Raw genomic sequence first — 11165 nt, 5'->3', positions numbered from 1 at the left:
GCTGGCTCTCCACTGGCCTAAGAGCCAGACACTCCCATTGCCCCAGCCTGGCAGCAGACACACCCACACAGTCCTTTCCCCTCACCTTTCAGGGAGCAGCTGGTGACCTCTCTACCCATCCCCTAAACCCACTTCTCTACTCCCACCTCCGTGGACAGACAGACACCCCCATCCTTGCACTGAGAGCCTGCATTTCCCATGCCCCAGCCCAAGAGGGATGCAATATGAACACCACCAAGGCCTAGACTCCGGAGTGATGCTTGGATGGCATTATTTCTATTGGGATCAAGCTAATTTGTATTAGGGACCAAGCTGGGGCTCCCATTCTGCTGGGTACTTTATGAACACGGAGAGAGCGTGTGAGCTCTGGCAGGTGGTGGGAGAAAGGAAGCATTATTAGCCCCATGCCCCAGAGGGGGCATAGAGAGACGGAGTGACCTACCCAAAAATCCCATAGGAAGGCTGGGACGGAGCTGGGAATTGAACCAGCATCTCCTGCTCATCCCAAACCAAGAGGTTCCTGCTTGGAGTGCTGGTTTTAGTAGGGGACATCTATACATAAGGCAATTGAAGGCTCCGTCCCCCCCTCTGTCTATAACTCCCTGACTTCAGGTTATCTTGTTTCTGTGCTCACACTCTCTCTCTCTCTCTCTCTCTCTCTCACACACGCCTTCCCATGCTGCCATCGTCTCAGTAATGGGCTCCCTTGCCATCCCCACAGAGATGTCTGGGTGGAAGGTCCCACCAACAATGCCCTCTATAAAAACCTGAGATAGGAAAAAGCCTGTGCTGTTGTGTGCTAAATCTATCTTCTTGATGCTTTCTATGTCTGAATTACATTGTTGGCAGAAAATGCAAGCTCCTTAGGACCAGTACCAGTTGAGTCCTCCATAATGAATACACTGTACTTTAATCAGAGTTTAAGATAAATTTCAAAGTGTGGTGTTGTGGGGTTTTTTTTTTCAGAACAACTATGTGACATTCAGAGCATATGGGGGTTTGATTCTGCAACAAGCATCTTCACTAACGTCATTTACACTTTATCTTAACTTTGATTCTTCATCCACTTCTCTTCCTCATCCCCTCACTACACCTAACGTTTCTCCCAGAGTGAAAATGGAGGTTATGTTTGGAACAGACCATTAAATTAATGTTAATATACATATCCAACAGCTTGTCGTGATAGCATTCCACGTACAAGGTTGCAACTGAAGATATCATACATGCTCCTGCTCATTTGTCAAATAATTTTATTGTCATTTTGGGCCTGTTTCAGCTCCCATTGATTTTAATAGGATTGGGTTCCAGCCAATGAGGGGGCATTCTCACATCTACAGTATTAATTCCCTGTCAACTCCACTTACTTGAGGCCATGTCTGCGCTGGAAAAAGGCTTGCCAGTAGAGCTATTCCTGCACAGCTATGCTGTCGAAAGATCCTAGGTGCAGCTTATACCCATTACAAAAAAAAAGGGACCTGTGCCAGTATAACATATGATTTTGCGCACAAAATAAGTTATACCAGCAAAAGCACTTTTATGTTGGTATAACTCTGTCTATGGTAGAGGCCAAATTTTTAAAGGTATCTAAATGCCTGACTCTTAATGTGATAATTGATGGGTGTTATGCTCCTAAATACCTTTAAGAATCTGGCCCTAGGGCTTTGGCAGGATAAAAATGTCACACACAAAAATTTAAAAAAATAAATCACCCCCCCCCCCCCCCCCCCCCCAGTTAACATTCCCAGACTGGCAAAAGTTTCTAGTATAGGCCTGGCCTCAGACAGAACTCCCAATGAAATCAGCCCTCAGACTGGAAAGGTGGGACGCCACTGCCAGCGGGTAGAGTGCCTCGGGTCTTCCTGGGAAAGGAACTAAACTCTCCTCCCTTCAGATAAGGCCAATTATACGAAGTTAAACATGGCTGGTTACTTCCAGGAGCAATGTGGCTGGAGCCGCTACACAATTCATTTGTGAGGAGGAAGTTTGGGGAAAAGAGATGAATGTTGCAATCTGCCCTAAAGGTTACCAGACCTATGCCAAGTCTACTCTTAAAATTTTGCCAGTATAGTCAAGTCAATTAAACTATCATGTCATTTTTATACCAGCAAATGCCTTAATGCAGATGCAGCTCATACTGGCAAAAGAGTGCTTTTGGTGCTATAGCTTATTTGATTACGGGAACCAGTATAAGCTATACTGCATAAGCAATTTTTGCCAGTATGCGCTGCATGTCTACTAGGAGAGTTTGCCATTATGGCTACGTCAAACCTTTTTTGTGTAGACTAGGCCCTAGTTCTTGCCCATACTAGGAAAGTGCCCTGGTTTAATTAAGTCAATTGAAAAATTGTTCTAGTTAAACTGGTGCAAGCCTCTAGTGTAGATGCCCACGAACTGGTTTAACCGTTGCTAATTATGGAGGTGCCAGTCATGGCTCCATAGTTAGGGTTTAGTTCCATTTAGCACTTAAAGCAGGGATTCAACCTAGGATATGTGTGAAACATACATATGGGTTTAGATTAAGTCAGTAATTTACCAATACACGCTAAACCAGTTTATGCAAGGGCTTATCTGGTCTAAGGGCTTTTACATGAGGGGTTTGAACCAGTTTAATTAGATTGATTTTAAACTGAGGTGTTTAAACCAGAGCAGTTTTTTTATAGATAGAGCTGTGGCTCAATCTGTTCCCTGATGGTAATGAACTCCAGAGTCAATCAAGGGCCCTCCATTGAGAGTGCCCTGCTCCCAGACTCAACATGTTTGAATCTGGGCTCCTCGGGGAGTGAAGATGCCATGGTAGGGAACAGTGAGAGGAAGGAGCTCTCTAAAGCAGTGGTTCTCAACCAGGGATACACATAATCCTGGGTGTGCTCAGAGGTCATAAGAACATAACGGCCATACCGGGTCAGACCAAAGGTCCATCTAGCCCAGTATCCTGTCTACCGACAGTGGCCAATGCCAGGTGCCCCAGAGGGAGTGAACCTAACAGGTAATGATCAAGTGATCTCTCTCCTGCCATCCATCTCCACCTTCTGACAAACAGAGTCTAGGGACACCATTCCTTACCCATCCTGGCTAATAACCATTAATGGACTTAACCTCCATGAATTTATCCAGTTCTCTTTTAAACCCTGTTATAGTCCTAGCCTTCACAATCTCGTCAGGTAAGGAGTTCCACAAGTTGACTGTGCGCTGTGTGAAGAAGAACTTCCTTTTATTTGTTTTAAACCTGCTGCCTATTAATTTCATTTGGTGACCCCTAGTTCTTGTATTATGGGAATAAGTAAATAACTTTTCCTTATCTACTTTCTCCACATCACTCATGATTTTATATACCTCTATCATATCCCCCCTTAGTCTCCTCTTTTCCAAGCTGAAAAGTCCTAGCCTCTTTAATCTCTCCTCGTATGGGATCCGTTCCAAACCCCTAATCATTTTAGTTGCCCTTCTCTGAACCTTTTCTAGTGCCAGTATATCTTTTTTGAGATGAGGAGACCACATCTTTACGCAGTATTCAAGATGTGGGCGTACCATCGATTTATATAAGGGCAATAATATATTCTCCTTCTTATTCTCTATCTCCTTTTTAATGATTCTTCCAGGGGGTACATCAACTCATCTAGCTATTTGCCTAGGTTTACAACAGCCTACATAAAAAGCACTAGCAAAGTCAGTGCAAACTAAAACTTCATACAATGACTTGTTTATACTGCTCTATATACTGAAATGTAAGTACAATATTTATATTCCAATTGATTTATTTTATAATGATACGGTTATAAGTGAGTAAGTCAGCAATTGTTCAGTAATAGTGAGCTGTAACAATTTTGTATTTTTATGTCTGATTTTGTAAGCAAGTAGTTTTTAAGTGAGGGGAAATGTGGGGGTAGGCAAGACAAATCAGGCTCCTGAAAGGGGTACAGTAGTCTGGAAAGGTTGAGAGCCACTGTTCTAAAGCAACCAAGTCAAACCATTTAAGACTTTTTGGACAAGAACTGGAAGTTTAAAATGGACCCAGAATAGGACTGGTTGCCGTTACTGAGCATAGAGCAATGTTTTGAAACTGATCTGCGTGATGTATATGGCATCAAACCTTCAGGCTGGTGCCACAGGCAAACAAAACTACCACGGTGACCCCACATCAGATTCCATGGTGAACCTATTTTTTCTAAAGCACTATGGAGGATACAGTCAAAGAGAACAGGATTCTGGCACCTCAGATCAGTCATTCTGCCTTCTGATCTCTATCAGAAGAGTGGAAATTAGGAAAGTAAAAACATTCCAATGCAAAGGTTTAAGTTGTATTATGGATCAACATTTTTAAGTTCTACACCCTAAGGCACGTTAGCTTAAGCACATTCAGTATACATATTTCCAATATATAAAAAAAGTGAACACCTTCTCCAGTCTGTAATACGAGGTAGAAATCTGGCTACAATAACTATAAGCCCCAGTACAAAGCAAAGGCACTGGAAAAGCAGTCAGACCACTTGACAATAACAAGATGACCCTACCGTTATGGTTAATAATTACTACTTATGAAGCCCCTTTCAACTAAAAGCACTTTACAAACTTAAGTGATCCCCATATATAATTAGTGTATCAAGTCACTCATCACCCATCTCTGGGACAGAACACATTAGCTGCTTAACAACTCACAGCAACAGTTTAAAGCAGGAAGTGAAGAATACCAAGTCCGATCATCAGCTGGTGTAAATCAGTGTAGCTTAACTGGTTTCAATAGAATTATGCTGATTTATATCAGCTGAGAATCTGGCCTTAGTACATCCAGTTGATTTTTGAGGGGTATTTCAGTGGTGTAATTTCCACCCACTCGAATTTGGCCAGAATACAAGGTTAACACCTCTGTTCTTGTTAAAGGTGTCATGGGATTCTTTAAAGTACAAAGGACCAAGAACTTCAGCCCCCTTCAGAATCCCAATTAGCTGGCTCATAAAGAGAACCATTTCCTGAAGATTAGGTCAAAATCTTGATCCAGTTGAAGTCAATGGCAAAACTCCATTGACTTCAATATGTCCAGGATGTCACCTTTGGTTTGCTTAGATATTAATGAGAGAGAAGTTGGCCATAAATAGTAACCATTGTCAGTTGGAGTGCTCAGCCGGCAGCCACATCAGTCACTTCTCCAGAAGTGCAGGGACTGCCTTCACGATAAATCTTTGTTGCGAGAGAAGTAAAAGTCCATCCCTCTGTCCTTGTGTTGCCTTGGCGTGTCGGAGGGATCTTTCCTTCCCCTCGGAGGATGGTCTCTCTTGTTCTGTTAATTGAGAGAAGGTCAGCGAAAGTTATTGATTGAAGCTAAAAGAAAGTCTGTTTTTTATGTTATAAAGCAACCTAGACATCTCACAGCCATCAGAAAAAAGGGTAACACGTTGCAGCTCTAGCCAGATGAGAAGCAGAGAGGAAGGATGATCCAGTGGGTAGGATGCTGGCATAGAGACAGGTTCAATTCTCTGCTCTGTCAGACTTCTTGTGTGACTTTGGGTAAGTCACTCTGTGTCTCAGTAGAATAGTACTTCCCTACCTCACAGGGGTGTTGTGATACATAAAATACATTAGTGATTGTGCAGTGCCCAGATACTATGGTGATAGGGGCACAGAAGTTCCTGAGATAGCTAGAAGCATGCTGAGGAGGGGGAGAGAGCTAAAATGTGACTCCCATCTCACTTTACAAAAAGTAAAAAAAAATTGGATTAAAATGTTCATGTTGAAAAATGATCACCCTTCCCCTCTCCCCCCACAAGCAAGGGCCACAGGCCAAGGAGCTATTGACAGCCAGTCACTTGTCTGATCTCGACTGCACATTGAAATAAAAGAGAACTGATTATTCTAACTCTCAGAGCCAAAGCCAGGGGTCCTTACTCCTTACATGAGTTTTGCCTGAGTGAGAAATTTCGAGTTGGGCCCTTGGTACCCAAACCCTACATGAAGGCTAGTTTCATCCTTGCACTTGGTTTATTACACTACAGAATCAAACTGTCCTGCGACAAGAGATATAGGTAGGGGAACAAAGTAATGAAAACTTGTGAGATGAAATATACAGCTATGAGGTCACAACAGCAGCAGCATGGTCAGCAAATGGAAGTTGGCAGCACTCAATCCTAAGACGGGGACCTTTGTTAGTTTTGCTGCATTTTCTAAAAGGCAGATCCATTCTGAAAAGTATGTTAGTACCAATGGCCTCCTATGGTCCCCTGTTTAATGGGTCTCTTATTCCAGATCAGATGTGCTCCGTTTACAAGTCCAAAAGGTATTCTTGCTAGCTGCCAGCCCCACAGACTCCTCCTGGGATCTGAGAATCAAGCTGGGTTCTTTTCTCCTCATACACAGTCACCTATCATAAGGTGTCTGCAGGCCAAATTAGACGTTCAGAGACATCTGTGAAACTTCATGGCTTTCAATGGGGTTGCACAGGCACAGACTGACCAGAACTTAGTAAGCAGTGCTGTGATAAATGCACAAGTCAGAATAACATAGAATCCAGCTCACACTCCAGTTACATGGATATCGAGTGTTCATTCAAAATTAATGTTGTGCCCAGTCCTGGACCCTTTCAATGATGTGGATTAAACCAGTTCTCTAGTTATTTCTCAAGTGTAAATGGGAGAGAGCTGCAGAATTTATACTCATATTTAGAGCAAGAAACAACAAACTCCCTAGCTCAGTTGAAACTTCATAGTACTTACAGGCTTCTGGTTGATATGTCTGCTCCATTCCCGGGCCAGGACGACTGGCAGTGGATAGGTCTCCCCTAGAGCTATCCCAGCTTGCGAGAGAGCTGCATTGCTCAGTGCCCAGAGAGTGTGTATCTCCCCTCCCTTTACACACTGTATTTCCGGAACCCACAGTCGGACATAATCTCCCTGCAAATGGAAACAGTGGTGTTCAGGGGGATTCACTCACACCAATAGAGCAGGATATTAATAATCTGACTTCCTACAGTGCCTTCCAAACTAGGATGGAAAAGTGCTTTATTAACCGTAAAGAATGAAGCCCTGTGAAACAGGGACACATTAGCCCCATTTTTCAGGTGGGAAAATGGAGGCACTGTTATGTCAGGGCCAACATTTTCAAACCCGGGAGCCTTCTGTTAGGCCCCCAAATCCATATGTAGGCATCTGAGTAGGTGGCCTGATTTACAGAGATACCAAATACGTGCACCTCCCATTAGCTTCAATTGGGGGTATTTAGAGTCCCTGGGAGCGTCTGTCCCTAAACCAGAAATAAGCCCCACTCCCTTGCTATGACACAGGAGGCAGCCAGGGTTGCTACTGTGCAGGAAGGGGAGCCTCTCCAGGACACCACGAAGCTGGGGAATGGAGTGGGGGCTGAGTTAATCTCCTCCATAACTCTGGTTCATTAGTCGTGGGAGGAGTATGAAAGGGAAGACTGATCGCCCCTCTTCCCCCCACAAGGTGAAGATCAGGGGAAAACTGACTGTAACTGTCCTTTAATCTCATGGCTGTGGGTTTCAACCCACTACTGGGTGCATTACTGTGTTAGGTGATCAACTCCGTCCCTCCCATCATTCATTTCTGTGTTTCCCATGCAGCTGGCCTGTGCTGGAGTAACACATTGCACCATGTCTTGACGATATGACAGTTACCTGGGGAAATGGTCATTAAACGCAATGCTAGTAATGGGGACGGCCACAGACCCGGACTTCCCGAGCCAGGTAACAGACTCTGAATGCCAGATCTCTTCTTGCCCTCCTCACCCCTAATCAGGAAAGGCCTGCAGGCCGAGGGATTTTTCTAGCAGCAGCGTCTATTGAGTAGCTTCTTCTACTCTGCCCACTGGGGCCGTTTATTGCATTCAGTTTTCTTCAGCACCCGCTTGAATATAAACTGCTCAGATTGTAACACTGTTTCAATACACGCATTCCCTTTCGTAGGGTTTTATACCGCTGCCTGTCTCCGTAGCATTTGAGCAAACGATTGGCTATTCTTTTGTTATAAGCTCCTCGTGCACATTTGTCTCCTAAACACATTTCACTCTTCCGTCTCTGCAGCTCCACTCAGCGGAGAAGCAGCTCTTCAGAGGAGACGGGCTAAGTGGCACTGGGGCTAAAATATCACCGTTACAGACGGCCGGATTCCCCGCTGATGAGAAGAGAGCACTGAAAAAACAAGTCCAGCCAATAATCACGCCGGTGGGGGTACCCTGGGGGACGCTGGCACGGTCACACACGGCAGCATACCCCTATGACTTCAGTGCAGCTGCACCTGCTTTTCCCTCTGGTAAACTCAACAGCTGCTCATTAAAGAATGAAGATCAAACTAAATTGCCATTGGTTTCAGGGAGCCTAATCTGGCTGCTTTTAAAATAAATAAATAGGGTCCACAAATGAGTAAATCCCGATTTTCACACTTGGGGGCTTAAAGGTAAGCACCTAAATCCATATTTAGGTGCCTAAATGAGTGACCAAGAGTGCTGAGCCCCCAGGCAGCTCCCACTGAAGTCAAGCCCCAAGAAGGGGGAGGGATAACTCAGTGATTTGAGCATTAGCCTCCTAAACCCAGGGTTGTGAGCTTAAGCCTTGAGGGGGCCATTTAGGGAACTGGGGTTAAAAAAAAAAACCTCTGGGGATTTGTCCTGCTTTGAGCAGGGGGTTGGACTAGATGCTCTCCTGAGGTCCCTTCTAACCCTGATATTCTAAGGGTAACTGCAGGTCCACACTTTTGAAAATCTTACCCAGGTGACTGTGAAGTCAAATCAAAACCTTATGTGCCATTTCCATAACCGCTGGAGTTTTGGTTTGTTACCTGCTGGGGTGAAGTGGGGGGGGAGATGAGGAAGAGAGCGACGTAGCACTGGGACATTTCACCAGGAGACTTACGTTGCTGTCATAATCCAGGCCTTGTTTAATCATGTTAAACTTCCTGTTTTCCCTTGGATCGTTTCCAATTCCAGCGCTGTATAACCAGTTTCCATAATTGCTGCAGACATCATAATCCACCTTAAACACACAGGAAAACCAGTAAGAAGGGCTGGGTCTGCTGCTCAGAAAGAAAAGGGCAGAGGGAGGAAAATCTTGTGGAGATAGCCATTGCTCTGGCATCTGGGACTTGTCTCCACACCACACTATGCAGTAGCGTTAAAGTGGTACAACCTCCCCTAATGTGGACACAGTTATAGCAGTGTAAAGGTGCTTGAACCAGTCTAGCTATTCCTGTATAGGAAGGGGAACAAGTTATACTGGGGCAAGGCTCCTTTATACCAGGAAGTGGGAGGGGTTGCACCACTTGAAATATTTGCGGGTTTGAAAAAACAAAAACAAACCCACATGACAGTTACACCAGTACAAAATCTGCACGTAGCCCAGGCCTGGTACTGATTGGCCCTGTCATAGGGTGTGGCTGCCCAACAGCACTCCCTCCTGGCCAAGCATGGTGCACTTAGCACTCCCTACCTCAGTTTCCCTCCCTGAAGTGAGTCTTAGCTGGGGTGCTGGAACCAGGGTGACAAAAAGGGGCCATGGCTCCCCACTTATTAACAAAAGAAATGTAAGTGCTGTGTGGAAAACGACAGATTTTTCCTGGGCCAGCCTTAGGGGCGGGCAATGGGGGCGATCGGACCACCCAGGGCACCACCCAGGGCACCCAGGGTTGGGGGGGCACCCTGCGCAGTGCAGAGGTATGCATTGCCAGCGGGCGGGGTAGCATCCAGAGCAGTGAGTGACAGCGGGGAGCGCCACGCTCACTCTGCTCCACGGGGGGCGCAACGGCCCCCGGGACCCACCACGTCTCTCACTGCCCTTTAGGCAGCATTTAAATCCTAGCTCATCCGAGCCACCCCCCACCCCCAATCCCAGCAGACTCTGGTACACCCAGTGCCCAGGCAGTTCGCTCCACAGCACTGCTGGAGAGAGGCTGCTCCCGGGCACCTGCTATCTCGCTCTACCCTGGGCAGCGCTGGGGCTGCGGTTCCCCCCGGCTCTTCTCCCTCTGGCGGCCGGGACAGGACTTTGCAGCAGCTGCGTTGCTGAGTGCAGGGGCTGGAGTTCAGTGAGCCAATCCCAGGGGCTCTGGCAGCCTCTGCCCCACCTCCCCCCACGCCCTGCCCCAGCCCCGCACGGTGAATCGCTGCATAGAGTCCGGTATCCCCTGAGACACCTGCCCCCAGAGCCTGGGATCCCCCCGCCTCAGGAGATACCTTCTCTATGGCCTGGGATCCCATCGTAACCCCAACCCAGGATCCTCTATAGACCGGAATCTCCTGAACACATCCAGTCCCCTGTCTGGGATCACCCCTGTCCTCTAGGGACACACCCAGAGCCCCCCATTCACCTGGGCTTCCTCGCTTCCCACCATACCTCCCTGGTGCAGTTTAAACTGCCTGCAAGAAGCCATGTCTACACCCCTCCCCATGTACATCCCCTCTCCAGAGTCCAGGGCACGACACCCTTCTCCCTCCACCCTCTGGTGAAACAGACACTTTCCCCCAAGACCGTGGCAGGGAGACTCCCCCTTGGCTGGGGCTGGCGTGTAGGTGCTGGGAAGGTGATCCCTGGGACTGTTATCCTGCTCTGCACGTCTGTTAAAAGTCTCTGGGTAAGGATAAAAAGGGGTAAAACCACAAGGGTGATGTCATGGTAGGTGTCTACTACAGACCACCTAACCAGGAAGAAATAGTGGATGAGGCTTTTTTAAACAACTAACAAAACCATCCAAAGCACAGGACTTGGTAGTGATAGGAGATTTCAACTACCCAGACATCCATTGGAAAAATACAGCAGGGCACAGATTAGCCAACAAGTTCTTGGAATGCACCGGAGACAGCTTTTTATTACAGAAGGAGGAAAAAGTGACTAGGGGAGAGGCTGTTCTAGATTTGATTCTGAGAAACAGGGAGGACCTGGTTGAGAATCTGAAGGTGGAAGGCAGCTTGGGTGAAAGCCATCATGAAATCACAGAGTTCGTGATTCTAAGGAATGGCAGAGGGAAAACCAGCAGAATAAAGATGATGGACTTCAAGAAGGCAGACGATAGCAAACTCAGAGAACTGGTAGGTAAGATCCCGTGGGAAAAAGAGTTCAGGAGAGTTGGCAGGTTTTTAAAGAGACTTTATTAACGGCACAAGAGCAAACTATCCCAATGTGTAGGAGAGATCCCTAGTATGGTAAGAGAGCACACTGGTTTCACCAG

General features: G+C 46.4%; 1 protein-coding gene across 4 annotated transcripts in view; it reads right to left on the bottom strand.

The window, feature by feature from the left end:
• Nucleotides 1-4276: 4276 nt before the first annotated feature.
• The window catches only part of LOC101943853 (cryptochrome DASH-like), a 30623-nt gene continuing 23734 nt past the window's right edge, over nucleotides 4277-11165 (bottom strand). For all 4 annotated transcript variants that reach the window (XM_042859625.2, XM_065582690.1, XM_005297138.4 and 1 more), the window contains exons 12-14: nucleotides 8858-8977; nucleotides 6705-6881; nucleotides 4277-5275 (exon numbers count right to left, since the gene is read on the bottom strand). In XM_042859625.2, coding sequence (XP_042715559.2) covers nucleotides 5165-5275; nucleotides 6705-6881; nucleotides 8858-8977 — 408 coding nt within the window. In that variant the 3' untranslated portion in view covers nucleotides 4277-5164. The remainder of the gene's footprint in view (nucleotides 5276-6704; nucleotides 6882-8857; nucleotides 8978-11165) is intronic.

The sequence above is a fragment of the Chrysemys picta genome, chromosome 2 (assembly GCF_011386835.1).
Source record: "Chrysemys picta bellii isolate R12L10 chromosome 2, ASM1138683v2, whole genome shotgun sequence".
NCBI lineage: Eukaryota > Metazoa > Chordata > Testudines > Emydidae > Chrysemys > Chrysemys picta.
Note: the sequence above shows the minus strand (reverse complement) of the source record. Positions and strands in the feature narration are given on the sequence as shown.